Here is a 21385-nt window from a genome sequence, read left to right as displayed (position 1 = left end):
TCATTCTAAGAACAGTAACGTCCTGTCTGTCAGCTCTTAGAAGTTTCAAATAAAGGGTTGGATAGGTTGGCTTTGGTGGCCCTGGTACCTGTGAGCTCTGGGGTGGACAGCACGTTAAGCTGCCGGGTGTGGACTGGCTGGAAACCAGGGAGGCTGTCAGGCTCTCCTAGCAATTTGGGCTCTAAATGAGTTTGGACAGCAAAGTACAGGGGCCAAGTCAGAAGCGCGAGCTACCCGGGTCAGCCTGAAATTAACTCTGTGAAATACCTAACGGAAACACAACTTTTCATCTGGCCTGGCTTGGTGGGAGCTGGGTATGCCTGCAAAGTTTTTCCCCAAGTTCGGCTACAGTCTTAGTGTGGAGCATGCTCGGAGACCCGGCTGAGGTGGGCTCCACGGACCGAGGCTCGCACACGGGTTCCGAGCTCATTCCAGCGGCCTGCAGCACAAGACTCCCCCGCCACACTGCCGGCCTCGGTGGCTACCAGCCGCGCTCCCCGCCCCCCAGGGCAGCCTGGTGTCCAGTAGGGACCACGGGCTACAGCCCCCGCCCGGACCCGCTGCCGACTTACCTGACAGCCAAAGGGAAGGGCTCCTGGCTCGAGGGGCCGATCAGGCAAGACTGGAAAAGTGTCAGAGTCAAGGCCAGCAGGCAGACGTCAGCGGTCTTCGCGACCCGGCCTGGAGGCGGCGGCGGAGCTGCAAGCGGCAGCCAGGGGGGACCCAAACAGGGCGCCGACTTCTGCGGGTGGGCGCGCGGGGAGAGGAGGGCACGGGCGGGCGGACTCTCTAGCGCGTGGTGGCCGCTCCATGCCTACGCTGCCTCGCCTGCGCCACCATCAAGGGCGACCTTAGAAACGGAACTCGGCCAGCCTGCTGCCAGCGCCCGTGCGCTCTGCCTCCCTCCCCCTCCACCCCCGCCGCTCGCCTCCCCGATTTATCCGCGGTCTCCCAGGGCGGGGGTGGTGTGAAGACGCGGAGGCTGCGGGGATGGGTGTGGCCAGAGCCGGGCTCGGGCTGCTTTCCCCGGGACTGCGGGCGCGGCAAGCATTCCGGTTCTGAGTTCATTCCAGCGGCCAGCAGTGCAAGGCTCGCCCGCCCACCCTGCAGACCTCGGCGGCAAAGTGCCGCGCACTCCGGCCCCCACAACAGCCTGGCGCCGAGTCGGGACCCCGGCCTCCAGCCCCTGCCCGGACCTGCTGCCGACTTACCTGACGGCCGAAGGGAAGGGCTCCTGGCTCAAGGGGCCGATCAGGTAAGACTGGAAAACGGGTCAGAGTCAAGGCCTGCCGTCTTCGCGATCCGGCCTGGAGGCGGCGGCGGAGCTGCGTGCTGCGGCCGGGGGACCCAGCCAGGGCGCCGATCTCTGCGAGTGGGCGCCCGGGGAGAGGCGGGCAGGGCACGGGAGGGCGGGCGGACTCTCTAGCGCGTGGTGGCCGCTCCGTGCCTAGGCTGCCTCGCCTGCGCTACAATCAAGGGCGACCGTGGAAAAGAAGTTCTGCCAGCCTGCTGCCGGCGCCCTTGCGCTCGCCTCCCCGATTTATCCGCGATCTCCAAGGCGGGGGCGAAGGGGGCGGCGCAGGGACTTGGAGGCCCCGGGGTGGCGGGCGGGGCGGGGCGGGGCGAGGCTAACTCCAGCGGCCAGCAGTGCAAGCTCGCCGGCCCACCCTGCCGGCTTCGAGGGCTGCAAGCCGTCCCCAATGGCAGCCTGGCGCCCAGTAGGGACCCCTCCTCCAGCCCCCGCCCGTACCTGGGAATGGCTGCTTGTGTCTCTAACCCCAGAGTTGGTGGGATGGAAGAGGTCAGAGAGGAGGGTCCTGGAAGCTAGACAAAATGGTTGGCTTTAGTTTTAGAGAGAGAAAAAAAAAAAAAAAAAAAAAAAAAAAAGAGAGAGACCCTGTCTCAAAAAACAAGTGGAGAAGTGGTGAAGAAAGATTCCTAACATTACCCTCTGGTCTCCACATGAGCACAACCAACCACACATACACAAAACTAGGAAAGCACCTACTTCACTTTTGTGGAGAGGAAAATGAGTTCCTCATACACCAACTTGCTGAAGATTTTAATGAATGGTGTATAATTCTGCTGTTTACAAACAAATGTTGCTGGAGGAAAATACACATAAATGAGCAGAGTTACTTATATTAAACATAGTAATACAATCATACATAATTGGATGCAATGGTGTGTTGCGTTCATTTATGTTGCATTTGTTTAACTCTGTGAAGTTGTGATTCTTGGCCTGTCTAAAAAACTTGATGGCCTAAGAAAGAGCTGAATGGCCAACAGCGAGGCAGGAGAAAGGATAGGAGGGTCTGGCACACTAAGAGAATAAAGAGAAGGAGAAATCTGGAGGGAAAAGAAGGAGCACAAGAGACCAAGGAGAGGAAGACATCAGGAGCCAGTAACCCAGCTACACAGCAAGCCATGGAGTAAGAGTGAAAGAAAAGTTATACAGAAATAGAGAAAGGTAAAAGCTAGAGGCAAAAGATGATGATGGCTAGAAAGAAGCTAAGCTAAGGCCGGGCATTGATAAGAAAGATCACCTGTGTGTTTATTTGGGAGCTGGGTGGCCGGCACCCAAGAGAGTAGAGAGGGAAACAAGCAACAGCAAATGATCAGTTTACACATTTGCCTTCAGCTGTTCAGACAATTCTGACTGGTTTGTTAACATCTTTCAACAATCTTGTAGCTTCTTTCCAGTTACTTAGTTTGTCTTCTTCACAAATATTTAACAGGGATCTGCCTTGTTGGTCTGTTAAGTGCTAGGATGGAGAAAGCAACAGACCAAAAGATATTACAAATACATGCTGTTCTAAAGGAATTTATTCAACTAAAGTGTTATAAAAATTCTCTGGTTAAGGATTAAGTAAATATTAACCATACTTAATACATACTAAAACAAAAATTGGAAAAGCTAAAAAAAACTCGAAGCACTAATTAGTAGGATTATAGTTTTTAAAATTTAAGGCATAGATTTAATAACAGTTTCCACAGATTTACTTTCCTTTTACCAAATGATTGTTAGCACACATTGTAGAAGATGGGTAAATCATTTTCTTTCTTTAAGATGTTCGAGGGGGGGGTAATAAGATGAAAATGAATTTTACACAGTTTCTGGAGATGTGTATATGCAATGACTATATATAACAATACAAATGTACTGAATGCTATGAACTTTGCATCTAAGTTGTTGAAAGAATACCTTTTAGGTGAAGTGTGTTTTATCATAACAGCAATTCAAAACTTATGATTAAAGCACAGTTAACATATACATTATACTCTATATAGTAAAATTTGTTGGTGTTAATTGACATGTTAAGTAAACAATTAAACGTTGTTGTATCACTACTTGTTAGTTGCTGAAAATTAAAATATAAAAACAGAAAATAACTTACTCTGTCAATGTCTGGGTGGGTTAGGAGGATCTGCTCTATTTCTGCATGTCCCCCTCCAGCAGCATAGTGAAGAGGTGAGCTGAGCTGCCCATTTAAAAGGTTTGGATTGCACTTTTCTTTCTCTAGTAATGTGCAAGTGGCCTCAATTTTCCCATACCTATAAAAAATAAAATACATAAAAATAACCCATCTGAAACGCTTAAAAATTCAAAATTTACAGAATACCTGAAGGAAATCTAGAGGACAAACAATGTGTTAAGATACTGACCTAAGTGTCTGGAATGCTTGAAATGTTTCATGTATTACTTTGGTTCAATTTAACTATTTCCATTTATGACCAATTAAGAGAAACATATTCTCAAAACAAGAGAAAAAAAGATGGCATAATTATCCCATTAAAAAGTACAAAAGTTAGCCTGGAGGTAGTGGCACATGCCTTTAATCCCAGCACTCAGGAGTCAGAGGCAGGAAGATTCTCTAGTTCAAGGCCAGCCTGGTTTACAGAGAAATTTCCAGGATGGGCTCCAAAGTTACACTGAGAAACCTTGTCTTGAAAAACCAAAGGGAGTGGGAGGAAGAGACCTGAAAAAAAAAAAAAGTACAAAAGTTAGAAATCAGAAGACATGATCTTTAGTTCAAAATCAGGTCAGAAGGTGTAGCTCACCTGGAAGTATATGCATCAAGAACCCCGGGGTTCAGTTGCTAGCACCATGGGAAACAACCAAACCAAATAAGAGCATAAAAAGCACCTGAGAATCCGAATCCAGTGGTCATCATCTAGTTGGTTGACCGTAATCCCTTACTGAGAAGAAGGCTTAGTAATTCTGAATCTCCTTCACGGGCATTTTGATGCAAAGGAAAGTCATCAACCCATTGCCGTTCTCTAATCATAAAAAAGAAATTAAGACAGTATAAACGTTGAGGAAACTCACATTACGTCCATACAGAAGTGATCCGTCTATGAAGAGGACCTATCACTGTGCTACTGTCGGCCCGGCCCGTGACCACACTGCTCACTTACTGCCCTACATACATTTCAACATCAAGTTATGCGAGCCAGTTAGAGTGAAGCCAAAACAGTACTTGTCTTCGATGACACTGCTCATGCTTCACTGCCATTTTTCCTGTCTGGGAATTTGGGTTTTTGAGTACTCTGGAACTCCTAGACCAAGTATGGATTTATTAACACTTTATCTACCAAGAAAAGAAAAGAAAAACCAATTCAAATAAAAACGCCTTTAAAGTCTCATATACTTGATTTTCAAATATATAAATAAAGCGCTGGTACTCTTTTAATGTCTACAACGACAACCAATGCATCTTTGTTAGGACTTGACCAAGCGGCGGCGGCTGGCGCCATGGCCCTTCCTCCTGCCCCGAGAGCGGAGCGCAGCCGGGGAGGATGGGGCGCCCGCCCGGTGTGAGCTCACCCAGCGTCGGGCTCGCGCAGCGCTTCCCGCGGCCTCCAGCGTGCATCCTCCGGCTCCGGGTGGACGGGGCGCGCAGTGGATCCGCGGTCACCGGCTCAGCGCGAGAGGGAGGCGAACGCGGCGGAGGAGACCTGCAGCCTGCGGGATCCAGCCGGTCCCCGCCGGGAGAAGTCGCCCTCCCTCCCAACACCTTTTAGCAGTCCATTCTGTAAGTTTGCACTTCACAGGCCTTAGTATTAAGCAGGCTCAGAAGATGTAGCTCCAACTGTCTTCTGGAAATACACTGTGGGACTCCTCACTTCTGAGAGAGTTGATTGTCTTCCTTCTCCTTTCCTGTGTGTGTTCACTTGTGAATGAAGTGCATATATTTATACAGCTTACCCATAGATCAAAGGTATTTTTGTATATGAGTTGATACAGTTGATGGAAGAAGTATAAATTATTCTCCATTGGTGGAAATGAAAACTTTCCTCAGTGCTTTTAATAGTTTATTTTTCCCTTTGAGGCTGCATATATCTTTCATCTAGGTTAAATTTTTAAGTTTTCCAAATATTGAGTTTTATATGGCACATATTGTCAAAAAAAGATTTTGAGAGTCAGTGTAGTATTGTGGCAGGAGTTTCTCTGCATTATCCTAAAAATGCTTAGGTGTCTTATTTACCTTCTCAAAATGATCTGACAGCCGCTTTTACAAGGAGCTTGCTTTTGCTTTTTGGTTTGTAAAGACGCTAGGTATTTATAACAAAGAATCCTCTTTGCTACTGGAGTGTGAATGCTTCCGTGTGCTTTTACTCACGTGGTTAGGATCGATGGTTTGTGTGTGCACACATGTATATACACTCGTATACATAACCTCCTTTTTATTTTGTTTTACTTTGTTTCCTTAGTCATTTTCCAGACTGTTCTTAAATTTATTGTATAGCCAGGGTTGAGTTATATCCCTAACTTCACAAAACCAACCAACAACAAGGTCCAGGATGTTTCCTCAGGAGTGAGAAGTCAGATGTAGGCTGTCTGTGCTGTCAGCAGTGCCTGCTCCTTGCTCTTTCTGGTTAGTGGTCCTGTCTTACCACCTGTGGCCTTGAGGTGACGCTCCAGACTAAGTAGCAGCTTCTTTCTATTGCTTCTCTCATCATCCATGCCTCTGGGTGTGCTGGAGAGATGGCTCAGTGGTTAAGAGCAGTGTCTGCTCTTCCAGAGGTCCTGAGTTCAATTCCCGGCAACCACATGGTGGCTCCCAACCATCTGTAATGAGGTCTGGTGCCCTCTTCTGGCCTGCAGACGTACACACAGACAGAATATTGTATGCATAATAAATATTTAAAAAAAAAAACAGTATCCTATCGAGTCATGTCTAGAATGGAGCTAAGACAAAAGAGCTGTGCCCTCTTTACGTAACAAGTTCTTTTCTCTTCTTTTAGAAAATAATTCAGATTTGGCTTCATGTGACATAAAATCACATTTAGACTAGGAACTTGGAACTTTTTTCTATAATCTCTTGAGTTGCCACACTTAAAAGTTACTATGTATATACATATGACATACATTCTTAGTCTGATGACTTCTTGGAAGGTAATTTAAAATGAAAAAGGGAAATTGTTCACTGAAGTCCTCTTCTGAATGTTTCATATAAACTATAAAAGAAATTCCGTTTTTTTTTTTAAATACAAACATCCCTGAGTAGCCAGTGATAGAGAAAAGTGGATAAAGGAAAACAGGACTTGTGGAAAATGACCAGACTGAGATCAAATAAGCTCAGGTTTGTTCAGGAGCTCCCACGTGACAATCAGAAGGCAGGTCACCAAGACAACCGACAGCTAATTCAGCATGAAGACCTTTAGATCGAAAGGCTGTACAATCCAGCTGCTATTTAGGGGGCACAAAAAACTGGTGAGGTTACCGTTTCCTAATAAAGTTAAAAGAAACCTCAAACATGTCTTCTAGGTCTTCTAGAGGCGGGGGAGACAGATACAGGAGGAGAGGTGAAGAAGGCTTTGTTTGGCATTAGGCAGATAAGAGGCAGAGGCAGGAGGATCTCTGTGAGTTCGAGACCAGCCTGGTCTACAAGAGCTAGTTCTAGGACAGGCTCCAAAACCACAGAGAAACCCTGACTCGAAAAACCAAAAAAAAAAAAAGAAAAGAAAAGAAAAGAAAATCATGATGGAAAGGAGATGGAGCATGCACGGCTGATGTAAACCTTGAAGAAATGGAAAGAAGAAAGCAGGTACCATCACTGAAAACTACCTGTTCTTAAGCACCTCCAGGCTACGATGATTGCAACAATACATATGTACAATTAATGAGTGACTGCCTTCCCTATGACGTATTTCTGGAGAGCAGTTTAGATTGGAGAAGCTGGAGGAAGCTTTACATTGTCTTGTCTAATCATCTTTCCACAGGAGCTTGAACACAGATTTAGGGACTGATACCTAGTTAAGAAGACTGCTTTCTCAAAAGTCTTCACTTTCAGTCTCATTTAAGCTAAGAAGTCAAAAGTGTTTGGAGAGGTTTTGACTAGATCAAGGATTTCTAGTCCCTATCACTAATAATAAATAAATAACTAGACACTACTCCTAAATATATTTAGGGTGAGGATGGTTAAGAATTCCATATTTTGGGCTGGAGAGATGGCTCAGAGATTAAGAGCATTGCCTGCTCTTCCAAAGGTCCTGAGTTCAATTCCCAGCAACCACATGGTGGCTCACAACCATCTGTAATGAGATCTGGTGCCCTCTTCTGGCCTGCAGGCATACATGCAGACAGAATATTGTATACATAATAAATAAATAAATTTTTTTAAAAAAAGAATTCCATATTTATTTCCTTTCTTTAATATTTATTTATTTATTTTGAGTCAGAGTCTCATGTAGCCCAGGCTGTAACTGAGGCTGGTCAACCTTTCCACTTCCTAAGTGCTGGAATTATGTGTATCTACCATCACACCCAGCTTTGAACTCAACATTTGAGTACATTTCCTGGCTGTTAGAAAGTACCATCGGATTTTCCAGATCTTATAGGAGCACCACTGTTACTCTGACACAATAATGAGCTTATAACGAAGGACAGTCAGTCTGCCCTACTTCTTGACCACTGCAATTAAACTATCCATGGGCTTTCTCTCTCTAGATATCTTTCCCCCAAGAATCCTTTAAAGCCCCCTAACCGTTCTTTTTTTAAGAGTTAGTTTAATTGCAGGTCAGCAAGATGACTCAGTGGATAAAAGCCATGTCTGGACAGTAACTGCATGAGATTTTACACAGCTTGCCAACCTGTTTGGTCCTCTGTAAAAAATACGGTAAGAGGAAAATGGAACTCACCATTTCGGGGTTCTTAAGACATCCAAGCTATCTTGATTTGTAGATTATGTTAATTTTTAGAATGAAAATGATTGATAATTTCCCTCTATGATCTGGAATCTAACACCAGTGTTACATATTACTACCTGAGTGTTCTCCATTTATGGTTTAGAATAACCATTAGTGTTTATTCCCCTTATTATTATACTCTGTAATTCCAATAGAAGTCAGAAGCCCTGACTTTGCATTGAATTCACTGTTTGTGGGCATGTTCCAAGTAGATAGTAAGCCCATTGATGCCAAGCGTCATATTTTATGTGTCTTCCTGTGAGGAGGCTTCCAATAGACATGTCTAACTGAATTTTCAATTATAGCATTACAGCCGTTTACTCCAGACTTCTTTTATAGCTTATCCTAGAAATCATGCATTTGAATCTCTTCCTCCTTCCCTCCCTCCCTCTCTCAGTTCTACATGTAGCCCAGGCTGTGCTCAAATTCAGTATGTAGCCACCACAACTGACCCTGATTATTCCACTCCTGAAGTACTGGGTTACAGATGTGTGCCTTAACACTTAGCTTCACTGTTCTCTCCCTGTCTCGTGATTTACGTTAAAAGTCTGTTCTGGAGATGCATCCTAAGTTGACCTTGAGTCCATCATTCTCCTGCTGTAGTCTCCCACGTGGTAGGACTACAGATGTGCACATCATCCTTATGTCAGTGTGCTTCTCCTCTTCTGAATTCCTTCAGGTCTCCTTTTGTCCTATGCATGTGTGGCCTGCAGAACTGGCACGTTTTCTTTTTATGCCCTTTGGCTGTCTTCTAGGCAGAGAAATTCGCAGAGGGTGGTGACCCATAAAAGGCGTGCTCTGTCCAGTAAATTCTTTGATTGGCCTGGATTTTCCTCCCCACTTCAGGAGGTGAGCCATGTATGAAATAGAATGGAATTTTCCTCTTTGTATTAGTGTATGTATAATCATAGTATTCTTCTGGCTTGGCAGTGCCACACTCAATTACAAAAGAGCAGCAGCCTCTAGGATAGGGATTATGCCAAATTAAGTTGATGACATTGTAAAGCACAATTAATAAAAACTCAGAGACAGATATTGGGGTTCAACCTGAAGGTCAGAAAAGCAAAACAGCCAGCCACTGGCTCTTACCTCGACCTCGGTCTAAAAATGGGGATCCTACCTCCAGGAAACCTCAGAATGAGACTGACTGAGAGCTGTCTCCTCCCATTTTATAATCCTTTCTAGCTCTGGGATTAAGGACATGCACTGCTGCCGCCTGGTTTCTATGGCAAGCTAGTGTGGCTACTGGGATTAAAGGTGTGTGTCACCACTGCCTGGTCTGTAAGGCTGACCAGTGGGGCTGTTTAACGCTCTGATCTTCGGGCGAGCTTTATTTATTAAAATACAAGTGAAATGCCACCACACCGTTGTTGATTGCATCTGTTCCACGTTTACAGCCACGGTCCTCCTCTGATTGCCAGAGTATAATGAGATGATGTGGAGACAGGATATTTGGAGTATAATGAGATGATGTGGAGACAGGAGATTTGGAGTATAATCAGATGATGTGGAGACAGGAGATTTGGAGTATAATGAGATGAGTGTGGAGACAGGAGATTTGAAAGTTACTCTCTTGTGTGTCGGACATGTAACTTTAGGAACTTTTCTCGGGGCTTGTGTTTTGTAGTTGTTTTCTGAGGTTGGGTCTTGCTATGTTACACAGGGTTGTCTCAACTCCTTGGCTTCAGTAAGGTCCCCTCCCGCTCACTCCCCGGAGGAGCTAGAACTGTAGGCATGTGCCGCCTTGTCCAGCTCCAAAATTTTGTTTCTATGAATGGAATCAGTAAACCACAGCTGGCAGAGGAGAGGTAGGCAATCCATCCAGACTTCTTTCTGGGACAAGCATAGGTCCTGTGCAGATTCCAGAATAGTTGTTTACACAGTCGGAAACTCATGCTCCAGGAGTAATATTCCATAGCTGGTGACACCCGAAACATTCTAGTACTGTGCTGTAAAGACAGCTGAGGTCTGCCCAGACTAGAGATCACAGAGTGTGACTGCTGTGCCTTAAAGTTTTCATTGTAAACTTTTCACTTCTTTGGTGGAATTTATTCCAAGATTGACAGATGTTTAAGGTTATGGTGTGGGTTGATTTTAAGGCTATGGTGTGGGAGTGTTTCCTTGATTCTTTCTTGGTACATCTGTTGTTGATAAAGGCTATTGATTTTTCTGTGTTAACTTTTTATCCTACTACTCTCCTGACTACTATATCACCCACACCTCGGCTAACTTTGAACTCTTAATCCTTTGCCTCTACTTCTCTTGGGATATAGGAGACATCCCATAGATATAGGCTCCCTTGCCTAGCTTCTAAAGTTTTTAAATTTTAATTAATTTTGACTTATTTATCACATAATTTTTTTTATTTAATGTTTGTTCAGGGTTGCACACACATGTGGGAGAGTGTTGCTCATCGGGAGCCACCTACTTGTTTTTGTTAGTTTTTCTATTTCATTTTTAGTTTTTCTTTCATTGTGTTTTGAATTTTGTGTATCTGAGACAGGCTCTCACTGTGTAGCCCTGCCTGGTCTCCAATTCCAGTATTAGAATTAGCCATCTCATTGGCCTGGAACTCAGCAAGAAGGCGGAGCAAGCTGGGCCAATCAGCCTACTGATCCACGGGTCTCCTCCTCCCCAGCACTGGCATTAAATCATGGCTACCATACTTGGTTTCTTTCAAGGGTTCTCGGGATCATTGGTCCTCCTAGTTGTGGAGTGAGTGCTTTACTGACTTAACCATCTCCCCAGCCCTGTGTGGTGAAATTCCCATAGTGTTTCACGTGATTGTTGTATTCCCCTCAGAGCTGAGTCAGAGAGACCTGCCTCCAGAGATGTTACCTGAGCCAAATGGAGGAATGTGCGAGGAATTTAACCAGAATTTATCCGGATGTATGAAATTTCACGAAAGATGCCAAAATTGTCACAGTTACCTATCTGAAGGTAAATAATTACTGATTTATTATGTCTTTCATGTGTGTGGGCACATGAGCACACATAAGCCTGTGCATTCAGAGATCAAATAACACCTTAGGTGTTATTTCACAGGTTCCATCCATTGTTTCATTTTATTTGAGACATGGTTTCTCACTAACGTGGAACTCTCCAAATAGTCTGGACTGGCCAGCTAGTGAGCTGTAGGTGTATACCTGTCTTATCCTTTCCAGTGTGGGAATTACAAACACACCTCTATGTATGAGATTTTCAAATGGGTTTCTTGAGATTTGACTCAGGCCTTCACGCTTGCCTAGCAAGCACTTTACCATTTGAGCAGCTCCCAGCTCCGGTTTTGCACGCTTGGTTCTATCTACAGGTGTTCCTGATAAAGGTTTACAACTATTACTCAGCCAGTGTATGTAAACTAATCCTTTCATTTTCATCACTTCCATGCACAGTGGGTACTTAGGGATGTATGATTAAAGATTAAAGAAACACAATCATTTACAGACGAGAAAAACAATAAGCAAATTAGGTCAGCTTCTTTTGCTGCGAAGAAAAGGGAAATCCCCTGATGGAGGAAAACTCATAGAAGTGAGAGGTAACGTGTAGATAGCCAGGTTCTAACCTTTCCTTTCTCGTCCCCAGGATCTCACATTAATATCATAAAGTAAAACACAGCCTAACTTTTAAAAGTTCTGCAGTCTTTAAAAACTCCATGTCCCTTTAAAATTCCAAAGTCTCTGAACTGTGGGCTTGATTTTAAAAAGTTGAGTACTTTCTTGTTCCGAAAGGGAAGAACAAAGGAGTAAGAAAAATTAGGTCAATGCAAGACGAGAATCCAGCAGCGTGAATCCAAATCCTCAGACTCACTCTTCTGACTCCAGAAGATCTATGGGCAGCACCCATAATTCATATTGTAGCCTTAGGTGGGCTCCACTCCACACATACACACACACACACACACACACACACGCTGTCCACACATAATTCATATTGTAGCCTTAGGTGGGCTCCACCACACACACACACACACACGCTGTCCACACATAATTCATATTGTAGCCTTAGGTGGGCTACACACACACACACACACACACACACACACTGCTGTGCACACACAATTCATATTGTAGCCTTAGGTGGGCTCCACTACACACACACACACACACACACACACACACACGCTGTCCACACATAATTCATATTGTAGCCTTAGGTGGGCTCCACACACACACACACACACACACACACACACACACGCTGCTGTGCACACATGATTCATATTGTAGCCTTAGGTGGGCTCCACTCCACAATCACTGCTGTCCTTGCCAAATGTCTCATGGTCCTGGTATCTCTAATAACTGAGGGGTTTACATTGTAAATGAGGTTGAACCTTTACCAGTGACCTTTGCCAGCCTCTGTACAGAGACTCTAACTCTTCCATATGGGGCCAAGCCTCTGAAGCTCTCTGTGACCCCTTTGTACCCTCAAAATAAATACTACCCAGGCAACTCAAAATATAGCCTGCTCCTCTTAGACCGACTCTGTGTACGAATTCTGAGGTCATATTTTTTATTGCCCCAATGAAACAGAAAATGTCACTCAATGGCGTTGCTCTCTTTTTAGTCAAAGCTGATTCTTTAGCCTCAGTAGATCAGAATATACAAGTTCTTAGCCAGAAATTACATGGATGGCCCCTATCTCAGATCTTGATAGTCTTCACTTCCCTCTGAAACTTCCCAAGACAGGCCTTCACAGGCAGGGTATTTCTCAGCATTACTGTTTTCTAAGCTCCTTTTAGAACAGCCTGTTAAATTCTGAGCATTCAACCACTTTTCTAACCCGAAGTTTCAAAATCTTCCACAGCCCTCCAACAAAAGAGTCCAGAGATATACAAAGCCATGACCAAGTCATCCCAGCAATAGTCACACCCTCAGTTCTGATTTCTGTTCTAGTTTCATTCTGTGGCTGGGATAAAACACTCTGACCAGAACCAGTTTAAGGTGGGGAAAGGGCTTATTTCATATAGCAGATTCCAGTCTTTCTGTGGTGGTTGGAATGAGAATGGTTCCCACAGGCTCATATATTTGAACGCTTGGCCCCCAGTTGTTGGAACTGTTTGGGAAGGATTTAGGAGGTGTGGCCTTTTTGGAGAAGGTTATGTCACTGGAGGGTGGCCTTTGAGGTTTAAAAAGCCCATGTGATTCCCAGTTAGCTTTCTCCCTGCCTCGTGTTTGTGGACAAAGGTGTAAAGACTCAGCCACTATTCCAGCAACATGCCACCTGCTGTCATGCTCCCCACCATGGTGGTCATGAACTCTAACCCTCCGAGACTGCAAACCTTCACTAAACGCTTCTATAAGTTGCCTTGGTCATGGAGTCTTCTTACTGGAACAATAGAAAAGTAACTAGGATACCATCATTGAGTAAAGTCATAGCAGTACCTCAAACAAGAACTTGAACAAAAACCGTGGAGGAATGCTGATTGCTACCTTGTTCATGACCTTATGTCTTTCTGTTGTTGTGTGTGTGTTTGTGTGTTTGTTTGTTTGAGACAGTGTCTTGCTATGAGAGCCTGGCTGTCCTGGGAACTCTATCTATATAGACCAGGCTGGCCTCAAACTCACACTGATCTGTCTGTCTTTGCTGGGATTAAGACATGCACTACTATAACCAGCTACAGCCTCATGCTTAACTAGTTTTATTTTTAAGTATGTAAAAAATAATTTTATATGTATGGGTGTTTTGCCCACATGTATATCTGTGTACCACATGCATGCCTGGTGCCTGCAAAGACCAGAAGAGAATATTGGATTCCCTGAGTGGAGATTTCTAGACAGTTGAAAGTTGCCATGTGGTTGCTGGTAACCAAACCCAGGTCGTCTGGAAGAGCAGCCAGTGTTCTTAACCATCTCTCAGGGACCTTGATTAGCTTTCTTCATACAGCCCAGGACCACCCGCCCAGGCGATGGGGCTGTAGTGAGGGATCCCCCAAAGAACACTGCTCTGACATGGGTGTAAGCACATTGAAAGTCTTTAGTAGCTGGCCTGCAACTACAATAGGTATTTGGAGTCATGGTGTACCAGCGAGTCTTTCTTGGGTTGAGCTCTTAAGCACAAAACCTATGCTCTGTGTTGTCATACTTTAGTTAACAAGGACAGTTAGCCAGAAGCAGAACTACAGAAACTAAAACTCAAGGTTAATACATTTAGAGTTTCCCAGAACTGTGGACTTTGATGGATTAGATCTTTGTTTTCATTTTGGCAGGTGGTGCTGTCTACTAAAGAGTTTACAGTCTGAATGATATTTCCATCATGGAAATAGTTGTGCTAAGGTCTGGGAGCCTGCTCCAGTGCCACCCAAGTGAGCTGGGCCCTCCTCCATTAAATAATAATCAGTATAACCCCCAGAAATATACCCAAAGGTCAATCTAATCTAGGCAGTTCTCCCAGGTGATTCTAGGCTTTGTTTACAATTAAATCTAAATAGGGTAAGTTAATAAAATCAAAGTTCAGGAAAGATGAGATTCTTTAACTGCAAAGTTATAAAGCTCTTGCATTCAGCTTCCTCACAAAACAAAGACTGCTGAAGTGTTTCTACCAATAGGAAGAGTCACAATACAATCAACAGAAACCTTTATCCTCTCTGCTGCCTCTCCTCTGCCCTTCATCAGAGAGTGAATCTCAGCCAACGTAGCTCTTTAGAAACGAGGAAAGACAGAATTCTCGTGTTCTTGAACACGGTGATATAAAAGACACACTGACTTTTCTATGTCATTAGAGAGACGGGAAAGATGGCTCAGTGCTGAAGAGTGCTAACTACTCTTGTAGAGGATCTGAGTTTGGTCCCCTAGCATCCAAATCTAATGGTCCACAGCACTTGTATCTCCATTCTTCATGGGCATCTACACTCATGTGCACATAAACACCCCTGACACCCCACATAATTAAAAATAAAAAATAATTTTTAGAAATAAGATGTCATTAGATATACCATAATAAGAATCAAGGTTACCACTGAGTTGTAATGTTAAGGATGAGTTGCATACCCTTTTCTGTATTTTCTAATATTATAAATAAACATGTATGCATACATGGAATGATACTCAAACTTATAAAATATTTTTTTAATTTATTTAACTTTTCAATGTAGTATTTGTTTGATTTAATCACACTGCTTAGACTGGGGGTATAGTTCAGGGCAAGCAGAAGGTTCTGGGCCAGGGTCATACAACAAAAACAAAAATGTCATGAAAAGCAAACTATTTCTCACCCAGCTAAAGCCTAACCCAGTGTCATATGTTTAGAATCTGAATATCTTGGAGGTAAAAGTACAAGGATCAGGCATTCGAGACTGCCTCTGGCTCTATAATGAGATCAAAGTCAGACTAGACTACATTAGACACTCTCTCAATAAGTACCCCTACCTTCCCCCCCACACACACATGCATGCATGCATGCACACACAGCAAGCAAAAGCAAACCTAAACACCATGCTTAAGATAACTATGTTTACAGAATAATGGTCTCTGCTAATGAAACATCTTTGTATCCTGACTTAATGCATCACAGATTCCTAAGCCTTTGCCTGCTCTGAAATTCAAGAGGAGCAAGGTCTTTATTCTAAAACTGTGCTCAACTAACAGGAAAAGATGATTTTGATAGTTTGCTGAACTATACCCAATGTAGCGCGAATTCTAATTGATCTTAATAATAAAAACCCAGACTCAGCTCCTAGGGGGTGAAAGGTAACAGATGAGAGAAGCGGAGCAGCCAGCTACTAGTTCTTCTACCGAATCCTCAGACCGAATGGGCAATCCTGTCTCTACAAGTCGTCAGACTGGGGGCCGTCTCTACGAAACCTCAGACTGAATGCTGAGCTGTCTCCATCTGCTTTATATTCCTCTTTCTGCCCAGTCAAACCACTTCCTGTCTCCAACTCCCTAGTGCTTGGATTAAATGTGTGAATCACACCACTTGGCTCTGTTTCCCTTTTAGACTAACTCAATCTCGTGTTGTAGCAAAAGGTGTCCTTGAACTCACAGAGCTTGGTCTGCCTCTACCTCTCAAGTGCTGGGATTAAAGGTGTGTGTTGCCACTGCTCAGCCTCCATGGCTAATCGTGGCTTACTCTGCCTTCTGATCTTCAGGCAAGCTTTATTTGTTAGATCACAAAGAAAATATCACCACATAGCAGTACAGTGTTTACATAGTTAACTAGGCCTCTTAAGCATCAATAATGCTTCTTTCCCCATATTGCTTAGTGTTACCAGCCTGGGATCTTAGTTCTCAGTTCCCAGGTGTACTGAATTTGTAAAGGGCAGGTTCCTTGCACTGTTGAACAAGAATGCGAATACTTGCTGTTTTTTTTTTTCTCTCTCTCTCTTCTCTGTTTCATTCTCTCTCCTCTTCAACCAACTTCACAGGAGTTTTCTCAGCCCCTCTTTTAGAAAGGACCCACTAACTACATGGGATTACCTGTTTCTGCACACCCCCAACCACACATCTACCCCACGTTGGAATTTGTGTCAGAAAATCTCGACATCTTGAATTTGTGTTGCTAGAATATGTTTTGGAAGATACTACTTTCCATAGTTTGGGTTATAAACTACTGTGCCCCACATCCCTAAAGTTTTGGTTACCTAAGGCTGGTGCAGTTTATTCCCCCTGAATTGTTAACTGGGTGACTATGAGATGCTGTTTTATCATTTGAAAATGAGGATAACAGATACACTTCAAATAGGTCTTTTAAGCATCAGGCAAATGGCCTGAAGTATCAGTGACTTTCATTATTCAAGCATTTTAAAAGTCACTTGCAGGGTTGTGTACTAAAGAAATGAGGAGAGCAAAGGAGAAAGAAAGAGCCCTTTATTCCCAGTGGCCTAAAGACTTTCTACTAGTCCCCACCTCCTACAGTTTCCCTCACCTTTAGACTAGGTATTAAGCTTTTAACACTTAGGCCTTTGGAGAATATTCCAGATCCAAACTATAACAATTAATAGATGTGGCCTATATCAGGCGATACAGGTAAGTGCAATGTAACTTGGTTGTCATAGAGATAAAATACAAGGGAACAGATGTCCCTCTGTGATCCCATACTGTGAAAGCTTATTTTTAGAAAGCAATTTTAAAACTATGAAGAAGGACATAACAAAACTCTATGGACCCAGCACTTACATTGGAATTAGACATTACAAAAGCAGATGAAGCCTGTGTCACACCTCCAGGTTGCACACAGTCCTTTTATCCCCTCAGAAGAAAATGGAGAGAGCCCTCAGAGCTCCCCAGTGCCCTAGCTAGAGCCTAAGGGCAAACAGAGTCCCACAGCTGCATTTGAAGGCTGGATTGCTCTGTAAAGACATTTAATGAAATCCTGCTCCAAGACTATGAATAAGTAAATAAAGGAAGTGAGGGGAAGGCAACTCAGTGGAGCGCTTCACTTGCCTGCAGGAAAGCCTAGGCTCCAACCTCAGAATAGCCCATAACCAGCAGGCTAGAGTTCAAGGGCAGCAGCCAGGAGTGGTGACTCAGGCCTCTAATCCCAGCCTCGGGGCTGGTGACTTTCTGTGAGTTCAAGGCCAGACTCCTCCACACAATGAAACACTGTCTCAAAACAACTGATTGCAAATGGTTAATTTAGATTCAGCATTTATGTCTTTATTTTACATATGTTCTCACATATGTATGCTTGTATGCATACACATTACACATATACATACACCGTACTTAACAGTGTTTTGTTTTATGAAAGCTTGACCATTAGCTTAGGCTCGTCCCACTAGTTCTTTATTTTTTCTTTGTTTTTTTAAAGAAACAATCTTTTTTATTTTACATACTAATCCCAGTTCCCACTCCCTCCCCTCATTAACAGTGTTTTACTTTTAAAATTTTTACATCTGCAGATTATAATTTTAAATTTATTACTGATGAACAAGATGCAGTGGCACACACCTGTAATCCCAGCTCTTAGGACGCTAAGGCTAGAGAATCAAGAGTTTGAACTCAGCCTGTGCTATAATAGATGTTATTCTTTTTTAAATATATGGTGGGAGGGAAGGAAGGTCCCATGAGGGCCAGCCGTCCCACGAGGGGCCGCTGCGGGGATTTTTTTTTGCTTTTTTTAAAACACAGAATCAGAAAACTGAGGAGGGCATGGTAGCTCATATGCCTATAATCCCAGCACTTGAGAGACAGAGCTAAGAGGGATACAAAGTTCAAGACCAACCTGACTGGCATAGAAAAGTTCCAGGACAACCTGGGCTATCAAGTTAGAACCCATTCCCCTTACCAAAAATAAAACAAAGGCAACTGTCATACATTTTATCTATCTATTATTTTATGAATAATCCCATAGCTATAGTTATAATATCATATTTGATATTGTACATGTAAGATAAAATGTTTTTCCAAATATCACTAGACATGATTTTCACTGTTTTACTATTCTTTTTTGTCCCAATCTTAACTAGATTCACTATAGAAATTTCCCTTTTCTCACACCTCCACTTGTGTTTATATATTTAAATTCCCCCCTTTGATGGGATGGAGAGAATGTGCTGTGGAAGGGACAAAGCAGAGGCTTCTGCTTCAGTCGAGTTTTTTGGACAAAGGGCTAACGGTCAGCAGGACTCTGCATTGTCCAGCAGGTGTGAGATTTTAACAAGAAGTTCTTTTCTTTATCCACCCACTTCTGCTCTATAAAACCATATAAATAACAATTCATTAAACCAGGTCTCATTTGAAGGTGATATCGGCAATAATTCCTTACTACAAACAATAAGCATTAACTAAGAACTCTAGGTCTTAAGCCTACACCACCCTCTTCTAAGTTTCTGGACCTTTTCTTCACTATTTCTTTACCTCCTTTTTAGACTGACCTGAAGTACCTGAATTCCTTGAGGCTCTGAAATTAGTCAATATATCCACTCAGCAATATGATCAGATTGTTTGGATGGTCCAGTATCATATGGAAGGGCATCACATGTCTGATGGAAAAAGATGCAAGAGCAGTTTGGATGGGTGTCTCAACTAGCAACCCATAACCCAGTGACTGCGGGCATCTTTAACTCAACAAAGGTAAGGACCCCAGAGCAGAAATGATGTGTGTTATCTCTATTCTGCTAGTTACTGACTGACTACAGCTGACTTCGGAAACAAGCTGAAGAGGAATACGTGTTACTCCATGGTGATCATATCCAAGCCCACTTGGCTTAACACAGTTCATGGTCTAGAAAGATGGCTCAGTCTTTTAGATCAGCTACCCATAAGGCTGAGGTAGGAAGGTCTTTAGTTCAAGGCCTGAATGGGCTATGTAATGAATTCTGTGCCAGCCTAGACAACTTAGTGTGACCCTGTTTCAAAACATAACAAAACAAAAATACTAAAAGGGCTAGAAATGTATCTTAGTGGTGGATTTGCCTAGCATATTTTGGTTCCATACTAAGTGAGGATGAGGTCATAAATACAAAAGTATTTTAAATCTAAAATGGCTGACCCAGCAATACCACTCTTGGGAATATACCCAAGAGAGGCCTTATCATACAACAAAAGTATATGCTCTACTATGTTCATAGCAGCATTGTTTGTAAAAGCCAGAACCTGGAAACAACCTAGATGCCCTTCAATGGAAGAATGGATGAAGAAAGTATGGAATATATACATATTAGAGTACTACTCAGCAGTAAAAAACAAGGACTTCTTGAATTTTGCATGCAAATGGATGGAAATAGAAAACACTATCCTGAGTGAGGTAAGCCAGACCCAAAAAGAGGAACATGGGATGTACTCACTCATATTTGGTTTCTAGCCATAAATCAAGGACATTGAGCCTATATTTAGTGATCCTAGAGAAGCTAAATAAGAAGGAGAACCCAAAGAAAAACATATAGGCATCCTCCTGAATATTAACCTTCATCAGGCGATGAAAGGAGACAGAGACAGAGACCCACATTGGAGCACCAGACAGAAATCTCAAGGTCCAAATCAGGAGCAGAAGGAGAGAAAGCACGAGCAAGGAACTCAGGACCGTGAGGGGTGCACCCACACACTGAGACAATGTGGATGTTCTATTGGGAACTCACCAAAGCCAGCTGCCTGGGTCTGAAAAAGCCTGGGATAAAACCGGACTTGCTGAACATAGCGGACGATGAGGACTACTGAGAACTCAAGAACAATGGCAATGGGTTTTTGATCCTACTGCATGTACTGGCTTTGTGGGAGCCTAGGCAGTTTGGATGCTTACCTTACTAGACCTGGATGGAGGTGGGTGGTCCCTGGACTTCCCACAGGGCAGGGAACCCTGGTTGATCTTTGGGCTGACGAGGGAGGGGGACTTGATTGGGGGAGGGGGAGGGAAATGGGAGGCGGTGGCGGGGAAGAGACAGAACTCTTTAATAAATAAATTAATTAATTAATTAAAAAAGAAAAAAATAGTTAAAATTAATAAAAATATCTAAAATGACTAATTCTTCTCATTGAGATAGGGTTGTAGCTGATAGTGACAACCTTCAACTGGCTAATTCAGATTTTAAGAAAGAAGACTTGTAGGTAAAGTAGAGTTCAGAATTAGACACCAGGGCTGGAGAAATGGCTCAATAACTAAGTGCATTTGCTGCTATTGCAGAGGACACAGATGTGATGCCCGGTACCATAAGGAAGTTTACAGCCTTCCTAACTATGGCTCCTGGGCATCTGATGCCCTCTTCTGGCCTCCAGAGGAGTCAGGCCTGCGAGTGATGTACAGACATAAATTCAGGCAAAACTCCCATTGCATAAAGTAAATAAAAAATTTAAATTAGACTCTAAAACTTAACAGCTTAGAAAGATTGGAAAAGGTCCTTAACCTTTCTAGGCCTGTTTTCCCACTAAGGTGGGAACAATGGAAGTCACCTTGAAATGTTTGTCTGTAAAGCCTGTGAGGCTCCTTAATTTTTTAAGAAGTAAATTACAGCACTTACTACTTTTTTTTTTAGATTTTATTTATTTATTATGTGTACAGCGTTCCTACCATGTATGCCCACATGCCAGAAGAGGGCGCCAGGTCTCATTATAGATAGCTGTGAGCCACCATGTGGTTGCTGGGAATTGAACTCAGGACCTCTGGAAGAGCAGTCAGTGCTCTTAACCACTGAGCCATCTCTCCAGCCCCAGCACTTACTACTTTTTATACAATAAACTAAGTCACCTTATGAATTAATATCAGGGCTGGAGAATTAAACATTGGTGGCTCAGTGGTTAAAGCAATTGTTGTTCTTGCT

General features: G+C 43.4%; 1 protein-coding gene across 1 annotated transcript; it reads left to right on the top strand.

Annotated features, from left to right (window-relative positions):
* The first annotated feature begins 365 nt into the window (after positions 1–365).
* LOC121457687 lies at positions 366–19084 on the top strand. Its single transcript, XM_041666608.1, has 5 exons — positions 366–701; positions 794–1255; positions 4728–5036; positions 10996–11133; positions 19001–19084. Exons 1-4 carry the CDS (start codon positions 366–368, stop codon positions 10999–11001), a joined length of 1113 nt encoding a protein of 370 aa, XP_041522542.1. The 3' UTR covers positions 11002–11133; positions 19001–19084.
* The last annotated feature ends 2301 nt before the right edge of the window (positions 19085–21385 follow it).

The sequence above is a fragment of the Microtus oregoni genome, unplaced genomic scaffold (genome assembly GCF_018167655.1).
Source record: "Microtus oregoni isolate MIOR12 unplaced genomic scaffold, Mior012 000016F_ref0000370, whole genome shotgun sequence".
In the NCBI taxonomy this organism is placed as follows: Eukaryota; Metazoa; Chordata; class Mammalia; order Rodentia; family Cricetidae; genus Microtus; species Microtus oregoni.
This window is presented reverse-complemented; position numbering and strand designations above follow the sequence as displayed.